The 22,417-nt window shown below is 39.9% G+C and overlaps 1 protein-coding gene, 2 long non-coding RNA genes and 1 gene segment (V, D, J or C); 3 read left to right on the top strand and 1 right to left on the bottom strand.

Annotated features, from left to right (window-relative positions):
• LOC105856880 (immunoglobulin kappa variable 2-28-like) overlaps nt 1–22,417 on the top strand; it is a 339,993-nt gene that overhangs the window by 137,381 nt on the left and 180,195 nt on the right.
• On the bottom strand, nt 168–14,985 carry LOC142870058 (uncharacterized). Its single transcript, XR_012918592.1, has 4 exons — nt 14,899–14,985; nt 2,155–2,227; nt 1,620–1,802; nt 168–432 (listed from the first exon to the last, which is right to left on the bottom strand). It is a non-coding gene; the product is annotated as an uncharacterized LOC142870058 (long non-coding RNA).
• On the top strand, nt 6,285–8,556 carry LOC105869426 (serine/threonine-protein kinase Kist-like). The gene is given in 2 exon segments (XM_076000963.1): nt 6,285–7,128; nt 7,816–8,556. Coding segments are annotated over 2 exon segments (1,269 nt in total). The 3' UTR covers nt 8,241–8,556.
• LOC109730597 (uncharacterized) lies at nt 14,829–16,550 on the top strand. The gene is made up of 2 exons (XR_002223521.2): nt 14,829–15,360; nt 16,209–16,550. It is a non-coding gene; the product is annotated as an uncharacterized LOC109730597 (long non-coding RNA).

Below are 22,417 nucleotides of genomic sequence, written 5' to 3'. Positions count from 1 at the left end.
AACAAAGGTAAGAGAAATCTAGATGGAGTACAAACAAAAGAAAACGAAACTAAATGTACTACAAATCAATGAAAAAAATAACCAGGGGAATGATTGGGAAAGAAAGTACAAATGTAAGTAACATTGCAATTCATTCTTTTGACTATTGCCAATAGGCCTCAAGACAATGGAACTGTGAATAAAAATAGTACTTGAGTGAGTAGCTCTGATTTCTCAGTGGTATGGGTATCTGTGTGTGCACATTTTCCTTTCTTCTTCCCCAGTGATGGCTCCATTGGATTTTCTTCATGCGTTTAGAACCAGGTATCTGTGTGGTCGGACAGGAAGCGCAGTTCCAAGGCCACCCCTGTCCACCACGTGACCTGTGGCCTCTGCCAGCTCCATCTGCTGTGCTTCTGAATAAATACACCCGGCAGCATTCACTGGTCTTTCCTAGAAATTATACAAGGTTTAAAAATGAAATTCTCAGCATATTATTGGGGTACAGATGTTTAGGTTACATATATCGCCTTTGCCCGACCTGAAAATAAAAAATTAAAAAAAATTTTAAAAAGTAATTCTCTCTTTTTCTTGGTTGTCTTCCTTCTCTTTCATCATGTTTAAACTTAGCATGTAGCAAAGTGTCTATGTCAGAGGTGGGGCGCAATACATATTTGTGCAAAAATGGATAAAAAGGAAGTGATGTTTCATCTTTCCAAGAGAAACTCTGGAATCAGAGAGAAGCTAGGTGAGCACTGAGCTAGTCTCTCCAATGATTTTTGTGAGTTTATGTGGTGACAAATGGACATATGTGAGGGACCCTTGCCAGGCCCCAAATAATGCAGCATGATGGCCTGGTTCTTATGGAACCAGCAAGCAAAGTAGCCAACAAAGACACTGCTCTCATCCTTCATAACTTGTATTCAAAACAGATTTAAAGCAAAAATGTTTACCTTTCTATATATGAGTTTAAAGCAACACAAAATTACAGTATGTATTTGGTTTAGAAAAAATAGAAAAGGATGGGATGGGCCCCCTGCATAATACACTACAGGCACCCCCATCCGTGGTGAGATTACTAAATGGAATGATGTTTATGTCTAACCATAAAGGAAGACTTGAAACCAAGTTTCCCTGTGCAGCCATCAGTCCTGCTCTCCAAGGAACCCCCCATGGGAGTTGAGGGGACAGTGGGACAGACAGGAGGAAACTTGCCCACCAATTATGACTGGGAGAGAACAAAAGACACATGGTATAAGTCCAAACTGACTGTGTCACTGTGGACGCAAAGTCTGAGGACTCCGCAGTCACTGCATTGCTAATTAGAGTGTTGTGCAGCAAAACATACTGTAGCCTCCACAACGACTGGATCCCAGACATGGTGTGGAAATCCCAATTCCTAGACCATTGACATATGACTGAAAACAATGAGTCAGTGTCTAATGTGAGCACACATTAGTACTTGCATAGTACGTGGCAACAAAGTATGGTTTGTGATACGCATCACAAGAAAACATGGATGAAAATACGCCAGAAAGAACCTACACATCACCCATGAAATGGCAATGTCAGGTCACAGGGAGAGCCCTCAGGATTCTCCCACACTTGACCACAAGAGGGCGCACATGCACAACACTGACCCCAGAAGGGTCTGCTGTGTTGCTGATAACAGTGCCCAGGACAGCAGACTGATTCTGCCTTGATGATGATGATGATGATGATGATGATGATGATCACCACTTCTTCATTTCATTTCGTAGCTCATGCTTTTCTTCCAGCAATGATTTTACACCTCTTCCTGCAGCCCATTCATCTAGCAGACACTGACAACATAGAATAAATAACACCCATGGAAACTTCTAGGGTATTTAGCTGAAAACAGTTCTCTTTGTCACATTATGTCCACAGAGCAGTGCGTACGTCTAGGGAAATGAATCTAAAACAAATTACAATTTAGAAAGAAATGTGAGTGGTAGGGTCGTGTAGTCAAAAAAAAAAAAAAAAGTGAGGACCAGGAGGCTGGATTGTGGTCTGGTCATTGAAGGGCAGCAGAAGGACAGGGATCAAAGTGTCCTCATCAAGGTGGGAGAAAGGTCACCACTGGCTCATCCTCCCACAGACACTGGCCATGGTCTTATAGACATGTAACTCACACCCACATTTGCTCATACTCACAGCCACCTCCTGGCTCCAGAGACAGGATTGAGCTTATATGTCTTCCCAGATCTTCAGGAACTGTGGACACAGGCTGTCAATGAGAAAGAGGACAGTGGAAAACAATGGCATTGGTTACATGTGTGCCCCATCGGTTCTCAGGAAAGATTTTCCAAATTGCTCTGTTTAGCTTTTTTTTTTTTATACCTATGACTCCTTCAAATATTTTTCTTGTACATATTTTTTTCCAAAAGCACAAGTCAGACTAACTCTATCCAGTCATGTCATATCTGGCTGAGACTTCTCTGATATTCCTTTTCTCTCTACCCGCTACCCTCTCCTAATGTTTTACCTTTCATAGCAATCAATACACAATCCCATTGATTACTCAAATCATTAAAGGAAAACTTGGAAAATCATATTTTGAGAAATAAATACCAGGTCAATATAGTCACCTATTCTTCAGCTGAGGCACCAGAATTTCTCATTCTAGGTAACCATGTCCCAACTGGTTGGATCTCAGCATGGCACCAACAGTATCTTAGCCTCCCAAGTCAGATGTAGTCAGTGAATTCTGTACATCTCCATTCTATTTCTGAAACATTCTAAGTGGTAGATAATGGTATTCATTTGTGCAAACAATTGATCTCACAACAGCTATGCAATGGTGGATGTGACTTTGCTTAATAACTCCCAGCCCTCTTTTCTTTTCTCCAAGATATCAACATTCCAATGGTAAATGATCATGATAGACACATTCATTTCTGTGATCTTCATTTACTTCTTCAATGCTCTCTATTTGGCAACAGGTTTTAGGTAAAGATAAACATTGGGGGAAAAAGGTCAGAGTCAGACAACGTCTCTGTTCAGTTGTGCTGCTACAGATAAATGCCACAGACTGGGAAACTTATCAACAATAAAACATTTATTTCTCACAGGTGTTGAGGTCTGGATCTTGGAGGTCTAAGATCAAGACACCAGCAGATGCAGTGTCTAATGAACTTGGCTCTCTGTGAGTTCAAGATGAAATTTTGTTTCTGTGCCCCCACACGTTGGAAGGAGGGAGGGCAAAAAGGAGGCAAAGTGAGTGTTGTGTCCTCATGTTGCAGAAGAGGTGGAAGGAGCAGGCAGTGCTCTGAGCCTTGTTCATGAGGGCATCAATCTCACACATGGGGCAGAGCCCTCCTGATTCAATCACTACCCAGGGGGCACTACACCTATTACCATCACCTTAGGGTTTAAGGCTCAACATGAATTTCAGAAGGACACGAACATTCAAACCATAGCAGACAGGAATAGCCTATTCCTGACAAACTCTTCATATAACCACATATTGAGAGTGATCAAACTGCCTTGATTAACTTTGATAAAGATTTCCCATAAAAAGTTTTTATTAGTCATATTCATTTATCATCACCATAAATGACATGTCGAAATTGGAAGTTTCTGCAAAACAATGCTGTTTACAAAATAATGAACGAGTGGATTTTAATATACATCTAAAATTAAAATTCATTGAAACAAACACAAAAAAATAAATGACATGTTGATATTACATATTATAACTTCTGATACCATGCACAGATGAGAAATCCCTTCCATAATATTCTTGACAAAAATGAAAAATATGAATCTAATCAGTGAAAAACATCAAATAAATTTGATTAGAGGGTCATTTGACAAAAAACTGGCCAGTATAACTCAAAAGTTTCAAAATATTGAAAAACAAATAAAAACTAAAGAACTATCACAGGTTGGAGGAAATGAAGGAAACATGGAAACTAAATGCAGTATGGAATCCTGGAATTTTACCCCAAAACATAAAAACAGACATTTGTGTAAACCTAAGTGAAATTCAAATATGAATTGTAAATTAATAGTATACGATTAATATTAATGTGAAAGTTATTTAAAGTGCTCACAAAATAAAACCGTCCCAACGGAATTTTATCTTAAGCTAAACTATCCTTCTGAAAGAAAAAAGAAAGGATGCCATGACTAGCAGATATGCTATAAAATTAATTCAAAAAGAAATCCTTCAGAATCGTGTTATAGCAGACAGTAACTTGAATCATTCAGATGGAACAAAGGCCTCAAAAATAGAAAAGAAACAAGAAAGAAACATTAAAATCCTTATCCTACTTAGACAGCATGGAATTTCTCTGTATTAGTTTCATCCAAACACAGGGGACATATATGTCACTTTGCTCACAAGAGAGACTCCCACCAACCTGTTGTTCCCTTCCACTCCACTGCACCCACCAGGGCATTTGCATACTGTCCCCTAGGGAGGGCCTTCCCTTGTGAGTCTGAGATAAAGCTCATGCCTAACCTGGCCTGGACTGACCAGGACTCCTCAGTCCAACTTCTCAAAATGAGGCTCCTTGCTCAGCTCCTGGGGCTGCTGGTGCTCTGGGTTCCTGGTAAGGACAGAAGGAGATGAGGAAGGAGGACGGGGTGGGAGACTGAGCTGTGGGGCCCCACTGCCTGCCACGTTGCTCTGTGCATGTGTTAGATGTGCACGTCTTGTCCTCCTGGATGGGCCAGGTGAGATTTACATCTGAGAGAGTGAGGAAAATTCCAGAAAGAGCAAGGTCCTGTGCTCTGGTGAAGACTTTGACACAAAAAGAGGGCAACAGTATATAGGAATTCTATGGGCTCCTTTGGGCTTTGAAAATCTCCATTCTTTTGTAAAACTGTATATTTGAGGAATATGATTCATACTATAGAACAGACAAAAAATTTAGCCTGAAATAATTATCAAAAGCAGATTATACTTGGGGGATGGTCACGCTTGAAGCTCTGACTCGAGGGGAATGGGGGGGGCATCGACAATATACGTAACCTTAATATTTTTATCATAATAATATACTGAAATAAATTTTAAAAAAGCAAATTATGTATATGCCTCTAATGTTTGTATATAACCTTGCACTTCTCTCTTCTTATTTCAGGATCCAGTGGAGATATTGTGATGACTCAGACTCCACTGTCCCTGCCTGTCACCCCTGGAGAGACGGCCTCCATCTCCTGCAGGGCTAGTGAGAGCATCACAACCAGTAAAGGAAATATCTTTTTGCATTGGTTGCTGCAGAAGCCAGGCCAACCTCCAAAGCTCCTGATTTATAAGATTTCTAACCGGGACACTGGGGTCTCAGACAGGTTCAGTGGCAGTGGGTCAGGGACAGATTTCACACTGACAATCAGCAAGGTGGAGGCTGAGGATGTGGGAGTGTATTACTGCATGCAAGGTTCATATTATCCTCACACAGTGATACAGCCCCGAACACAAACCTCCATGCTTGGGGTGGCCCAGCTGCCCAACTGTGCTGTTTGTCTGGTGACAGCTCAGCAGAATCTCTGGCTGTAGAAGAGGATGTAGTTGGAGAACTCAGGGCAACAGGTTGCATCTGAGGTGTTCATTACATGAGTGTCTTGTCTATTAGTCAGGCAAATCCATTAATAGCCCTGTTACCTGCAACAGCCCTGGCATGGCGTAGGTAGCAGAAAAATAAATAGGATCCCAGCGCCTTCTGAGTAACTAGACATGACCGAAGGGAGAGCCAAGTGCAATCTCATCCTCATCCTTCTGCTTTGCCTACATTTGTCTATAAGACTTAGTCAGCAAAAAAAAAGCCAGACAATTAACGCAGATTTGCCCCACTATGTGTTGAATGCATCTTGAGGTGTAGCAGTTTTATGCATGTTTTTAAGAGGATAATATTTGGTAATATGCAGCAATTGGTACTTTCCCACTTTCCCAAATTCCTTCTTCTCCTTTCACTTCATAACGCCACAAAGAAGGTGGGGACAGCATTCTACACAAGCTGCCCACAGGAGCCGCTGGCTGAGGACAAGTAGTAAAATCTTGGTGTTTAAGCCTCCAAATAGACTATTGTAAATTCATGGTGTAAGATTGAAGATTCTGATGCTAAAACTCTTTTATTTGCTTCAATTGTCTCTTGCTAATAGACAAAGTCAGTTCTTGACATTTGAAAAGTTGGGTTTTAAAAAGAAACAAACAGGCAGGCCCCTCCCTGGGAAGCCGCTGGTCAGGTGGGCGGGGATGTGACCGCGGGCCCTGCCGGCCTGCCTCGGGCCTGCCTCGGGCGTCGTGTCAGCCCCGGTGTCAGTGCCCTCAGTTCACACCGATGGCAGGATCCGGGTGCACCTGGGGCGCGGAGCCCTCGCGGTTTCTGGAGGCCTTTGGGTGGCTGTGGCAGGTATAGAGCCACCTGGGCAGCGGCTCCTTGGCCTCGGTGTATCGGGTGCGCTGCTGCTGCTGCGGCAACCCCGGCTCGCCCCCCAGCGCTCTCAAGCAGTTCTTGCAGCCAGGAACCACCGGGTCTGCAGCCTCGGCCGCCCAGTATGGTTTCCGCAAAGAGATGGCGGTGCTGGAGCAGTTGCAGGGTCACAGGAACATCGTGACTTCGTATGGAGTCTTTACAATCCACTTCTCTCCAAATGTGCCATCACGATGTCTGTTGCTTGAACTCCTGGGTGTCAGTGTTTCGGAATTGCTTTTATATTCTAGTCACCAGGGTTGTTCCATGCGGATGATACAGCATTGTGCCAGAGACGTTCTGGAGGCCCTTGCTTTTCTTCATCATGAGGGTTATGTCCATGCAGACCTCAAACCACGTAACATATTGTGGAGTGCAGAGAATGAATGTTTTAAACTCATTGACTTTGGACTTAGCTTCAAAGAAGGCAATCAGGATGTAAAGTATATTCAGACAGACAGGTATCGGGCTCCAGAAGCAGAACTGCAAAATTGCTTGGCCCAGGCTGGCCTGCAGAGTGATACACAATGTACCTCAGCTGTTGATCTTTGGAGCTTAGGAATCATTTTACTGGAAATGGTCTCAGGAATGAAACTGAAACATACAGTCAGATCTCAGGGATGGAAAGCAAACAGTTCTGCTATTATTGATCACATATTTGCCAGTAAAGCAGTGGTGAATGCCGCAATTCCAGCCTATCACCTAAGAGATTGTTGACGGAAAAAAAGCCAAACTCTGTAAAATAATTTTAAAGAGATTTATTCTGAGCCAAATTTGAGGACCATGACCCGGAGCCACTGCCAAGAGGCCTTGGGCAAGTGGACTCGCTGTGGCTGGGTTACAGTTCAGTTTTATTCATTTTCAGAGAGACAGGGGTTACAGGCAAAGTCACAAATCAATACATGAGAGGCATACATTGGTTTGGCCCAAAAAGGTGGGACATCTCGAAGGGGGGGAGGCTTACAGGTTATAGGTGGGTTTAAAGATTCTTTGGCTAGCAATTGGCTGAGAGAGTTAGTCTTTATCTAGAAGACCAGAAAGGATATGCTTACTTTAAGATAAGGGTATGAGCACTCTGGGAGGTCCAGACAGGAGGACACTTTAAATTTACAATAGGGGCCTGCTAGGATGTTTTAAGATGCTTTAAATTTAAGAATAGGCATCTGCTAGGATGCTTGAGTTAAGACAGGGGCTTCTTATCTTTTAGGTGATGTTAATGCCATATCAGAATCAGGTCAGGAAGTAAACCACTGCTTCGTTTGGTTAACAAAAGCCGCTTACTGGGAATTTACCATTTGTCAGCCTAACCCTGCTAACCTCCTTACCATTTGCCAGCCTAACCCAGCTGGCCTCCTTAGGAAGGAGTTTTTAGCAAAAAAATTAGAGTTCAGTCCTCAAGACCTTATCAAAAGCATGCTTCATGATGATCCAAGCAGAAGAATTCCTGCTGAAATGGCATTGTGCAGCCCATTCTTTAGCATTCCTTTTGCCCCTCACATTGAAGATCTGGTGATGCTTCCTACTCCAGTGTTAAGACTGCTGAATGTGTTGGATGATGATTATCTGGAGAATGAAGAAGAATATGAAGATGTTGTAGAAGATGTAAAAGAAGAGTGTCAAAAATATGGACCAGTGGTATCTCTACTTGTTCCAAAGGAAAATCCTGGCAGAGGACAAGTCTTTGTGGAGTATGCAAACGCTGGTGATTCCAAAGCTGCTCAGAAATTACTAACTGGAAGGATGTTTGATGGAAAGTTTGTTGTGGCTACATTCTACCCACTGAGTGCCTACAAGAGGGGATATCTGTATCAAACCTTGCTTTAATCAGTAACCTAAGGACTATTTCCTGTTTCTCCTCTTCCATTTCCTGGGTTATTGTATTCCACATCTGAATGCAGAAGTACCCCTTTACCATTTTAAGGGAGTACTTTTTACATGTATTTAATCCTACTAATGTGCAGCCATTGCCCAAGCAGTGACTGCATCGCAAACATTTGGCACTGAGTAGGACAAGACCCCTCAGCTATATATTGAGGGGTTCTAGAGCATCCATGTGGGCAACCTTTTTTTTTTGTGCAGTAGGGCAGGTGCTGCTCTTTAGTATGCAACCTAAAAAGAAATTAATTATCTCATGTGACCGTGAAGCAAGGGTGAATATGTTGTAGTGAATATTATTAACAAATTTGTTAAGGTTGGTGACATCACTTAGAGATTATTCCTTTATGTTGTCAGGTGGTTCTTCCTTATTGTTGATATCCATAGCTGGTACTGGATGCTCTCAGTAATGTTAAGTAATTGTCAAGCAGCAGTTACCTACTGTGTTCTTAACACTGAGTTGTGAATCTTTTTAAAGGAGTACCGTAGTACTGAATATTCCTTTAAAGAAACTGCAGTGAGCCTATCTACGTTTTTTTTTTTTTATTAAGGCTTTTAAAATAGAAAGCTGATGCTTGATCTTGCACAATTTTTATGTCTAGTATATATGCTTGAGTGAGTGCAGGTGTGAAAGATTCGAGAAAATGTGAGTCAGTATACTTTATAGTGTGAATCTTGTGAGCTAATTCTGTCTATACCTATCTCTTCCCCACCTTTTTCACATATGTAAGATGTAGTATATGTATTTTGAGAGTTGGTCAGTCTGATAGAATGTAAATGAGAAAACAGTTCATTCCTGAGAGGCTCAGAGCAAACTGGCTTCTAGCCTAGGGTTACATTGAAACTCTTAAAGTGATTGGAACAAAGAAAAGATTTTGCTACCTATAAATCACCCCATCCTTCAGTCTACCTTAGACCTCGTCTTGGCTCATCTATTTTGTACTAAATCTCCTATAATTGTAAGATTTTTCAAGATGTGGCTGTACCTACTATGATGGAAAATTGGAGTGGGTCAAAAAGAAGAATTAAATATACAGTGAAGGGAAAAGAAAAATAGCCAAAGAGAAGGTAAATAGTCAAGGATTCTTCTTTCTTCCTTTCTGTATCTCTCATTGTCCCCTCCCCCTTCTCCTCTCCTTTCCCTCATTCTCTGCCTCTATGTGTAGCTGAAGAAAAGCTAGAGGACTACCCAGCATCCTGGGTAGTCTGGCTTTTGACTGCAAGGAAATTAGGAAAGATATAGATATAATAAGGTAGACGTTGAAAGGAAGAAAAACTCAGAAGAATTCTTAAAAGAATTTATAGCAATTTAATGTGTCCCTGAAAAGAGGATGCCAGTGTACACAAGTACATGGACCCAGCTTGATAACATGGTTTTAAGAATTATAATTATGGATTATTTTTACTTTATGGTAGATTATCTTTAAAGGTATAAAAATTAGGAAAGTTTTATAAAGCACTGATTATACAAAGAAAAAAGCAAGTTGTATACAGGTTATGAGTTTTTTTGCCTGTTTTCCTCACCTGAATGAAAATTTTATTTATTAATTTTTCCTAAGGAAAAAGTATTTTATCTTTCCCTGCTTTAAGCCTCCTCATAAAATCTTTCCTTGTATGTGCCATGCAGATTACCAAGAGTTCAATTAGAATTTACATTTTAGAGAATGAATTATTTTCCTCTATTCAGTCACTGACATTTTAGGTATTTACAGTTACTGAGTTATTGAAGACTCTTTTAATATTTATTATGAAGCCAAATTTGGTAGAAGGAGGCTGATTTATGAATTACCAAAGGGTCTTGTGGCATGGTCCCCAATATGTGCCCTTAGAAGGAATAACTATTATGTTTTATTTTGGTCCTTTCAGAGGTTGATTAGCTAATTTATTTGCAAGTCAAAATTCAAGAGAGTAGAACCAGTATTGTAAAGACCTAAGCTCTCCTAAAACATAAATGTTTATATGGATAGCTCCTTTTGTGGTTATTAGAAACATCAGGTTTTTACATACATACTGATGAATACAGAATACTAGTGAGTTCTTTTTAAGGGCAAGTATACTAGGTTAGCACATGTAACTTTCTCACCCCCTTCCCTGAAAAGAGAAATCCTTACAAATAAACTGCAGGTAGGCTTTTAAGCTTAGTCATGCAGTATGCTGCTAACATCTTAATGCTGAAGTTAACAGCATTCTTTGATCGTCATCTTATTGCTGATGTAGTCATACGTATTTCAGTGTTTAACACTGTAGAATATTTTTACAGAAGATGCTAACTAGATGTTAAGGGAGCTGAGGGAATAATTGATGAGCCTTGAATTAACCATGCATTGAATTAAATACTTTATGTTAAAGTCACAGAATTGAAAAAAGATGCCTACTATGATTTAAATTGTCATTTTATAACTCTTAGCCCTTTCTACCAAAGATAATGTTAGCAGACTCTCCCTCCCTCCTCTGACAGTATCAGAAATTTAATCTTACTATCTTTCTTAAACTGGAACCAAATATTATCAGAAGATGCAATTTTCATGATTCTTTTAAGATGAAATACACACATAGGGATTTTGATTCTTATAATTATTGAAAATCTCTACATTTTCTTTTTGAGAGGCAGGGTAATGAGGTGAAAAAGGTTCATGTAATGTAACCTCTACTCCTTTGGGCAAATTTTATCTCAGGTTTATTTTCTTTTTCTAAATTAATACCTGTGCTTCCTTGCCTCTCACCGTCCCAATTACTTCTTTATTGTTCTGTGGTATTGCTATGACACAGTTTGCCCCCAAAAAGGCATAGAAAGTGATTATTCTATAGGAAATTTTTGATTCTTTAGAAACATATTTGGAGACGGTGGCTAGCTAGCCACTGTGAAAACTATAATGTTGTATTTAGAGGAGAACAATAAGTAGAGTTGGACAGCTCAGTAAGAGATAGCACTAGCTAGGAGTAAGTATTACTGCCTTTTAAAGGGATTTAAAAAAATTATCTTCTTGCAATAAGAGATCTGCATTCATTACCACTAGATGTCTTCCTTGCTTTTGCCCATCAATATAGCAACTCTTTTTAGAGAAATTCCCTTTCTGCTATGCCTTGAGCCAAAACTATAGCTGCTCTTAGAACAAAACCCATAAATATAGTTTTATTCATCCTTCTCTTTGTTTGCATTGAGAGAAAATATTGCCTTCTTTTTGGTACTCCAGCTGCTAAAGAGTGCTGAGATATGTTAAATTAACCTTTAAAAGAAAATCTCTGAATTCTTATTTAGCTTGTCTTCTAGATTCCTGTTACTTATATTTTAACTTTTGAGCAAATTTATTATAAGGAACGCTGCCAGAAACAGTGCTGCCATGTAGAGGAAGCTAAAGAGAAACTGTGGGCATAAGCCTTTTTTCTATCTTATTACACTGGACTTTCACCCTGGTAAGGGCATCAGTTACTTTTCTGGAATAAATTAAATGTAGAGTTAGAGCACTTATCAGATGCTGTTTCATGGCTTTAGTTCATTCATCAAATGCAGGTAACTAACATTTTGGCATCATTTTCTTAGGTCTTATTTTCTGACGGTATTAAATTTGGCTTATTTTACATAATTTCTACTATCAGTTACATTTGGCAGCATGACATTTTGTTTTTTATGATTAATTTAATAAAAATCAGCACCATTGTAACTGATAGTAACTATAATAACATAGTTACTGGGTGAGGGAGTAGGGGAGACACTCAGTAGCCATGTGTTTACCTAAACTCTTATGCAAGGTTACATGCCAGGTGGCTTTATTCAGATTAGGGTACAGATGGAATCACATCATGACTTTTTGTCTGATGGATATATAGACAGTTAAAGATTTAAGCAAGTGCCTTGTGTTTCCTGGAAATAATTAAAATTCATTTGGGTGAAAGCTTCCCAGATGACGCTAATTAATTGCACTTAATCTGCCTTTCTCTTGGAATAACTTTTGGATTGAGTCACATAGTATAAAAGTCCAAAATTTCCTTGGTTTACCTTTTATTTGGTATGTGTAAAACTATTCATATTTGATTTTATTCTGATACTACATGTGATAGAAAAGCCAGAGTTATCTGGCAGAATTTAATTCTTTCTTGCATCTAGTTTCATTTTCAATATCAGGTTCCTTCTTCAAATCTTAATTTTCTAGCTCTCTGATATTATTTATTTATTTATTATCGATTATAGTCACATACAGACCAGTCCTTGGTCACAATTAGCTCAAAAAAATTCCCATTTCTTCTTAAGGTGCTCAATAAATCACCTTTATTTTGAGATGTTAATCTTTCAAGATGGTAATCTTTCACTTACGAGCTTTTGCAATGAATATAAAAATGTTGTCTCCATCATATGGAGCTCATCTGAGCCTCTCGTAGTATGTTTAGATAAATTCTATTCTTAATCATAGAGAAACATGAATATTTTAGTTTTTAGAATACCCAAAATGTTTAAGATTTTGTTTGCTTTGTTTTGTTTTAGTTAGCTGCTTCTCTACCTGATACTGCAGAATTTCTCATGTTCCTTATACTAGCCACTTCTCCCAGATGTTTTTCACTATTTTTTAAATTATATGATGACTAGTAGATTCACATAGTGGCATGCAGTTGACAAGTAAGTTCTATGGATATTTAAGAAGAAGGTAAATAATTTTAACTATTTTTGCTGTAATTTTATAGGAGAAATTGGCTGTAAAAGAAATATCTATAAACCAGAGAGCATTTAGGACATTTTATATTTTATAGGTGGTCATTAAGGTGATCTTCAGGATGTAAGATACATAGTTTATGCAAACTTTGTTCTCCTGATGAAGTTTTTATTCATTTTCCTACAGCTCAGCACTTTTGTTGTTCCTTATACTACTTATGAGGATTAATGCTTTAAGTTTGTTTTATGTGCGCCTTTCAGAGAGTTGTCATAATCAAGATAGTTGTGGTTATGGTACCATAAATGCTAGAATTCATGAGAAACTAATCAAATGATTGCCTGGGTTTTGTTTCCCAATAAATTGGGTAGCTATCACAATAATCTGAAAAAAAACTAATGGCTCTTCCAAAGGCCATGCTTATTTTGTGACCTAGGTTCATAGTATTTTAATTTAAAGGCAAAGAAAAGCATTGTTATTTGCCTTATATGATCATTCTTGTGCAGAAGAGAGCTTATTTTGTTGTACTACATTATATAATGAAAATAAGTCACATTCTGGAAAGAAAAACCAACTAGAATTGTTCATTTTTCTTTTGGGGAGTTGGAGGGAACCCCTATGTAAAAATCAGAGCTACTTGCTGCCATAAGCTCTTGACTCTCAGCAAGAGAATTACTTGTAATCACTTTTTCATCCCAGGTTGGAATTACGTTTCCTTGCTTTCTCCTCTTAATAATATTCATGATATTAGGACAATGAATATGTAAAAGCAAATGTGGTGAGGTATTCTAAAATCATGCATATATGGACTCAAATCTCTTCAGTTCTATATTATTTTACTAGCATGGGTTGTCAGAAGACTGCTGAATTTAAGAGTAAGGAGGAGAAAGAGAAGTAATAAAAAGAGAGATCAGGGGAAGAAAATGGCTCCCTTACTGGTATTAGTAATGTTCCATATAGTTAATGATCTAAAAATGATGTTTATTTTAAAAATCTAGGTTTGGTATCTGTACCATAGAAACATTGCCTTTTCTACACATTCCTCATTATTGTTTCCCCAGAAAATTATTGTAAGAAATTATGAAACCATATTAAATACCCATACTCAGTTTTGCCTAATTTTTACAAATAAAGATTTGTACTTCAAAAAAATAGAAAAAGAAAAGAAAAGAAACAAACAAAAACCTTAGAAGAAGAATTGCTTGAGCCCAAGAGTTTGAGGTTGCTGTAAGCTAGGCTGATGCCATGGCACTCTAACCCGGGCAACAGAGGGAGACTCTGTCTCAAAAACAAACAAGAAAAAATCCCTAGAAGACATATTTTCTAGAACTTACCTCATATATCACTGAAATGACACAGAATACTGTGAGATTTTTACCCAACAGGTAAGAAATTTCAGACTATGGGCAGACTGCTGCTAGGCCAGTATGATGTGCATATAGTAGAGGCCAAATATGGTCAAATCACTTGCTCATCAGACATGATTGTCCATTTTAAGAAAATGGATTCTACAGTAAGTGCAATTAAACTTGTATTCTTCAGTTGAAATACAAAAACGAAAAGAGGAAAAACATGTCATATAGGAAGGAGTTTTCAACACATACAGAGACTGACAAGTCTTCAGAGTATTTTTCTACATGAACATTCACAAGTGGGGACACATCCAGTCAAAAATCTGCTGATTTCACTCCCACAGTCACTAATGTGGAGACCAGGGATAGTGTAATTATAATTGTATTCTTATCAAAATAGTCCAAAACACAAAGAAAAAGTGGTCTATAGAAAAGGATTTGTAAAACAAAGAATAAAAAGTCTATGAAATATATTCACAAGAGAGAGACATGTCTCAACAAAATTCTAGTGATTTAGTCTAGTAAACCATGTTGATCTTTGTGACACTACACACACTCCTGTGAGAAGGACACTGACAGGCCCTGCACAGTGTGACGGCCCCAATCACAAACCTCCCAGGAGGCTCAGCCTCTCGCTGTGGCAGGAGCAGCAGCTGTGCCCAGAAGACGAGTCCAAGCCAGGCTGGCGCAGGTGGAGGCGGCTGCAGAGCCTTGGGGACGGGACACAGAGGCCTCATCAATGGGCACCGGTTCCTCTTCTGTAACAGGGGACAGGGCCCTCTAGGACAGCGTCCCAGAGCCTCTCCCTCCTCCCCACTCAGGGCTCTCACAGCCACAGACCCTCCAGGCAGTGGCTGCCTCGTCCTCCCTAGAGCAGCCACTCAGTTCCCTGCTGCCCTCATGGCTGCACAGTTGCTCAGTGATGCCACCGGGAGGGGACACTAGCGTGTTGTGATATCACCTGCTGCCACTGATGAGCTTCAGTGCCCTTCCTGCCTTTGCCAAGTCAGCACCACTCTCACCAGCCCTCAGGAGAAGGGAAAGCTGCCTGCACTGCACGAGTTTGCTGTTTGAGTAAGTCGAATCTCACAAAAGTCTCACATGATAATATTGTCTGACAATCCTACTTTGACTTTCCCTTTATTTCATTTCTGGATCCAATAGAGGTTATTCTTTCACCCCTTACAGTCTCTTAGTAGTTATGCACAGTGTGAAGTGACTAGATTTGGCTGATGGCTTATTATGTTTCTTCCTTTGTATCAGGCCGCATGACGCTTTGTTAACATAGTGGAGAGCAAGATACATTTTTAGTATTAGAAATATTGTACATTGACTCTTCCCACATGTGCACTCACCAGGGGATTTGCATACTGTCCCCAAGGGATGCCCTTCCCCTGTATGTCTCAGATAAAAGCTGGGCTCTAAGCTGGCCTGGACTGACCAGGACTCCTCAGTTCAACTTCTCAAAATGAGGCTCCCTGCTCAGCTCCTGGGGCTGCTGGTGCTCTGGGTCCCTGGTAAGGACAGGAAGAGATGAGGAAGGAGGACGGGGTGGGAGAGTGAGCTGTGGGGCCCCACTGACTGACATGTGTGTTCTGGGCATGTGTTAGATTTGCGTGTCCTGTCCTTGAGGATGCGGCAGGTGAGTTTAGATCTTAGAGTGAGAAGAGTTTCGGAAGGAGAGAGGACCGGTGCTTTGGTGAAGACTCTGACACAGAGATGGGGGATGGTATAAGAGAATTCTAGCAGCCTTTGTGTATTTCGTAAACCTCAGCTGTTTTTGAAATGAGAGATTTCTGGGGAATGAATCATAATCACAAATATGAAAAATGATTTAGCCTGAAGTAAATAATAAAATAAAAATTATATAAATTGCACTTAAGGTTTGTAACTCACCTTGCAGTTCTCTCTCGTTATTTCAGGATCCAGTGAGGATATTGTGATGACCCAGACCCCACTCTCCCTGCCCGTCACCCCTGGAGCGCCGCCTCCGTCTCCTGCAGCGCTGGTCAGAGCCTCCTGCATAGCGATGGAAACACCTGTGTGAATTGAGACCTGCAGAAGCCAGGCTGGTCTCTATGGCTCTGGAACTGTTGTTTTCCTCCCAGTTTCTTAGGTTCCTAGAATGGTTCCGTGGCACCAAGTCAGGACAGATTTCATGCTTAAAATCCTCCTCCTCAGCATGGAGGCTGAGGATGTTGGGGTTTACTACTGCCCGCAAGCTCTGTAATTTCCTCACATACCGATAAAGCCTGGAACACAAACCTCCACTGTTCAATTGTGCCAGCTGCCCTAATTTTCCCTTCCTTAGGGAGAACACAGAGTATGGTCTCTGAATCTGTGCTAGACGAAGATGTTGGAGACCTCAGGAGACTAGGTCGCACCTTGGCTGCACCTCAAGCACCACACTGAAGACCCCATCCGCTGTGACAGCCTCACAACAGCAGACCCTGCAGCAGAGTGGAGTGGGCCCGAGTGCCCTCCGAGTAGTAGCCAGGCATGAGGAGGGGAGAGCTGACTCGAGCCTCTGACTTAAAGCTCAATCCTCTCTGCTTTGCATGCACTTGTCAGTTACATTTCCTCAGCAGAGAAGCCACACAATTAATGCCAATTTATGACAGTCCAATAGTGCCACATTTTTTGGTATTGTTTTGGCAGCTTGGTATTGTTTTCAGCAGTTACGAGTCTATATTCAGGAGGGTAATGTTTGGTGATGTTAAGGTACTGTGTGTCTCTCCTTGGCCACTTTTGCCTGGTACTTGTTCTTAGTACACTTTCTTCTCCACGACCAGAGCAGGAACAGGATGTTATATGACTGTTCTCTGGGGGAGTAGCCAAGAAAATAGAGTCACATTCCTGGTCTTGTTATTAGCAGACTTTGTTAAGTTAAATAATTAAAACTAGAACCAAAAGTTTTTCAACAATCATAGTCAAAACACGTAAAAACAAAGAACAATTTTGTTTTTCTGAATTCTAATGATGCATTTTTAAATGCAACCAAAAGCACTGGATGATTTAGAGAGCATAGTACACCATATTAAAATTAATTTGTATAATACAGGGTACTGTGTGTGTTACTCCATTTTGTGTTGCCATAAAGGAAATAGCTGAGGCTGATGATTTAAACATTATGGAGACTGATTTGGCTCATGGATGTGCTGACTGGATCAGGAGTGTGGCACCAGCATGTACTTCTGGGGAGGGCTGCTGGCAGCTTCCAATCCAGGTAGAAGGTGAAGGGCAGCAAGCACCTCTCGTGGTGAAAGACAGAGCAAGAGAGGGAGGAGGTGGTGCCAGCCTGTTTTAAACAACCAGCCCTCATGTGAACTGACAAGTGAGAAGTCACCCATCGCATGTTGAGCTCCAAGCCTTTCCAGATTGATCTTCTCTGATGACCCAAACACCTCCAACCAGGCCCCACCTCAAACACTAGGGATCAAATTTCAACATGTGATTTGAAGGGGCCAAATATCCAAACCATATCACTGTGTAAGCCAATTATTGCTGTCTGAAAAAGAAGAATCTTGAGACTTTGGGATGAGGAAGTAAATCAGAAGGTGAAGCACGTGGTAGAGGTGAGCCCTTGGCACAGCGCCCGGCTCTGTGGCTCATATTTAGAATGTTGATGCTGGTGGGGTTGGGGTTGAGATATGAGCCCAGATACAAGCTCAAATGTGTTCTCTGGAAGGCATCACAGAGTTGAAGGAACCCCTTCCTGGAGGTCAATTCTCTGCCCTAATGCTATTGCAAGCTCCTAGGTAAATGGCACATCAGGCAGGATTCTAGTGCATCAGGGATGCAAGGGTCAGTGAAATTCCTTTCCAAATGATCCTTAGGTCATATCACACATTCCTAGTGAACCCAGTAGAGGAGGTGTAGGTAGGTTTCCAATGGTCAACTCTATCCTCATGATATGCTTGGGAATGAGTGGTCTCATTTAGTTCCCTATTGGAAAAAGGGTCATTCAGAATAGACCAGGTAGTTGGGAGGAAAGGAATGTTGCCCAGAAGGCTGAGCCGGGGCTGGAAGGTCAGCAGGAGCTGCAATGTGGGGTGCCAAGAGTCATGCCTCAGACAAAGCTAGAGGACAGTCAGGGCAGCATTATGAAAGGGAAACCCATGAGAATGTGGGAGGTTTCGGTGGTCTTGTTGGCTCATCCATTCAGTCACCTTTCCCATCCCAGACCTCATCAAATGTCCCAAGGAAAATCCTGTGTGAGGCTTAAGGCTCAGATTGTGTCTAATCTATTAGGGCAGCTCCATGCACCTGCTGAAGCTCAAGTGTCTTCTCTTCCTCAGTAGAGTCCCTGGCCACAGCCAAGTGAGATACTCTGCTAATCTTAAATTCGGAAAATGTCAGTAGGGAACAAAATGACCGGAGAAATCAAAGTCACGTACGAAGGCCTATTTCTTTCTGGAACTTTAGGTTATTTAGTCTTCATTTCTTCCATAGTTTTCTAGTGTATTATGAACATGTTTTTTGTTTTTTTGTTTTTTTGTTTTTTTTGTTTTTTTTAAAAAAAAAACAAACTACCAGGACAAGGGAGAAGAAGTCACAAAGGTGGTGGGTCAGAGCTGTGTTCTCTCAGTGTCTTAAGGATCAGCACACGTGACATACGAGTGACATCAAGGAGGCCTTCATTGTGTTCAGGGACTAATGTTTTGCAAAGCACAGTGAGGCATTATGGGATATTTTTAAAACAGAGCACTCCCATGATAGGATTTAGTTTTTAACAATTGACCACTCCGGTTGGGCCGTGGGGAACAGGAAGAACTCTTGGCAGGGCAGGGTGCCTCCTGGAATACACTAAACTCAGGGCAGTGGAGATCACTGGGGATGTAGGCAGACGGTGCCATATTTTGGAGTTAATGTCCATTAGACTTTCTGATGTACAAAGTGAGAGAAAGAGGGAGTAGGAATGACTCCAAGGTTTTCACCTTAAGCCAGTAGTTAGATTGTGATTTACTGATATCAAATAAAATATCAGCCAAATAAATTAGGGTCAAAGCAAGAGAAGTTTGTTGTTGTTGTTCACTTCCAGTTTGCGTGGCCAATAAACACGTAGATAAAGCGTCAGGTTTGCAGATGAGTGTAGTTTGGGCTCAGAAGAAAAAAATACACAGAGGTTTTCAGCAGTGCCTAGAGGGAAATTGATAGTATTGAAATGAACATAAGCATATGCGCATGCACACATACATATGCATCTGTGTGTATGTGTGTGTGTGCGCACACGTGCATAAATAAATATCTGTGTGAAAACTAAAGGCATAAAATCAATAACCTCACCTTCTACCTTACCAAACTACAGAATGAGGAGCAATTTAACTCCTAAAGATTTAAAACCTCAAGAAAGTAAATAGTAAATACTACAGTGGAAATCAGAAAAACTATAAACAAAAAAGCAATAGTGAACACTAAGTACAACAAAAGCTGATTCTTAGAAAAGACTATGTTGTTTAGTTATCACGTATTTGGAAATTCTTGGGTTATGTTTTCTATTATTGATTTCTGGTTTGATTCCTCTGTGGTCAGAAAATACACATATTATAATTTTAACAATTTTAATGTGTTAAGGTGTTTTATGGACAGAATATGGCCTATCTTGCTATCTGTTCTATGAGCACTTAAAAAATATGAATTCCGCTATTGTTGGTTGGAGTGTTCTATAAATGTCTGTTGGTTGATGATGATATAGAGTCTTTCGATATTTGTGCTGATTTTCTGTCTAGTTGTCCTATTGATTGTTGATAATGGGCGTCCAAATCTCCAAATGTAATTGTTCTGTTGGTTTTTGTACTTTGTTGCTCTGTTGTTTGGTCCATACACACTCAGAAGTGCTCCGTCTTCTTTTTGGAATGACTCTTTTTATTTTTGTTATGTAGTGCACCTTTCTTTCCCTGGAAATTTTCTTTGGCTCTGTAGTCTACTTTCCCTGATGTCAATATTAGCTCCTCCTTCTTTCTTTTTATTAGTATTAATATTTTCACAGTATGCCTTTTTCCTTTCATCTATATTCAAGCTAGTTTTATTGTTATATTTGATGCGAGTGACTTTTCCTATAGATTTTGTCAATTTCTTACTTCATATATTTAATGTAATTATTGATATGTTTGGATTTACATCTGTACTCACTCTGGTATTTGGTAAACCTTTTTCTGTTTCTTCATTTTCTTTTTCTTGCCTTTCTTTGGGAAGGTTGAAAGTTTTTACAATTGCATTCTTATTTTTCATAGTTTTTTGTTGTATCTCTATTTATAACGATTTTTAATGCTTGCTGTGGTATTTCCTTTATATGTATATTGTATCACAGTACATTGGAGTAAATATTTTACCATTTAAATCAAATATAGAAATTTACATTCCTTTATGTCCCTTTATCCTCCCCATTGATAGTAGAAATTTCCTAAATATTTCCCCTACAGACATTGGGAACAACATCGGACAGTGTTAAAACTTTTGCTACAAACATCGCACATTATTTAGAAGTGCATTTTATTCATCTATCTTTTAATCTTTTATAGTCTTTCTTCCCCATAATGTTTCAAGATTCTTTCTTCTGTCATTGATTTTACCTTTCTGGGGCTCCTTTTAGCCATGTTTAAGGTGAGACTGCTAGGAACAAATTCTCTTAGTTTTTCTACAACTGAGGAATTCTGGATTTCTTGTTGATTCCTGCAGAGCATTTCTACTGGGCATAGAAATCTAGATTAACAGGTTTGTTTGTTTTGTTTTGTTTTTCGGCACTTGAAAATGTGTCATTTCCTTCTGACATTCATGGTTTTTGAAGAGAAATTTGAGTGATTGAAGTTTTTTTTCCCCCTAGAGATAAAGAATAATTTTTCTCATACTGCTTTTAATAATTTTTGTGTGTGTTTAGTTATTAGAAGTTTAGGTATGTTGTGTCAGGGTGTAGATTTTTTTGTGTTTATCCTGTGTCTATGTTCATTTTCTTTTCAGTCTATTTTCTCACTGCTGTTTAGGTTGGGCCATTACTGTTATTCCATTTTCCACCTCAAGAATTCTTTCCTCTGTACATTCCATCCTACTATTAGGCCATCTACAGAGCTGTTCATTATGGTGATAGTATCTTTCAGTTTTAAGATTTCCATGTTTTCCTTTGTTATATTTTGTATTTCCTTCCTGATGTTTTCCATTATTTCATTTATATCAAGCACGTTTGCAATTGTTCATTGATGCATTTTTATGAGGGCTGCTTGAAATCATTTTAAGATGATTTTAACATATAAGTCTTCAGGGGTTACTTCCCAAAGTATGACCCAGATTTTGAAAGTTTTCTGTATCAGTGAAACATACAGTCTCTTAGCACTAGGGTGGCCAGTGTTCTGTAAGCAGTAAAAGCAAACACATTACCATAATACAGGAGAATCCTAGTAAGGATGCACACAGCCACCTCCAGGGGAAAGTGATCTGAAATCCCAAATTACCACCAACTGCCTGGTGACATTTGTCTTTGCTGGTTGCGGAGTCAGGTCCCCAGAATTGAGAGCAGTTGGGTCAACACAGGTGGAGACAGCGGGAGTGAGGCATGGCTCCTGTCACAGCGCACCCGCATAGCCCCATCAGGATCACCATGGCGACTCTGCTCAAGAATCTAGTGCCCAAATACCACGGATGTTAAAAAAAAAGATTGAGTCTAGGGTATATACAACCAAAAGGAGTAAGATGTGCAACGTTTGGAGGATGGACACGCTTGAAACTCTTACTCGAGGGAGGAGGGGGGCATGGGCAATATACATAAACTTAACACTTGTACCCCCATATTACACTAAAATAAAAAAAAATTAAAAATTTTAAAAAGATTGAGTCTAGTTAATCAGCTTAGTGGTGGATGAGTCTCCCAGTATGGAGGGTTGCTTAATGTCTAATTTGCAGTAGATATTATCTGCTGTTTGACATAATAAATAAAGTTCTGCACACATAGTGCCCACTCATGTGAGTGCACCTACATACCTCTTTTCTATAGCTTCTTGCCTATGATATTTTTTCAGAACCTTAAACAACCAGCTATCCAGGAAATCCATGCATACGTATATTTAATTCGGCACACTCTTCTATCCACACTAGGTAGATTACCAAATGCTTTGCTCAAATATCTGCTAAGTCAAAATAA

This window comes from Microcebus murinus, chromosome 3 (genome assembly GCF_040939455.1).
Source record: "Microcebus murinus isolate Inina chromosome 3, M.murinus_Inina_mat1.0, whole genome shotgun sequence".
Lineage (NCBI taxonomy): Eukaryota > Metazoa > Chordata > Mammalia > Primates > Cheirogaleidae > Microcebus > Microcebus murinus.
The sequence above is the reverse complement of the archived record's forward strand: the minus strand, read 5'-3'. Positions and strand labels throughout refer to the sequence as shown.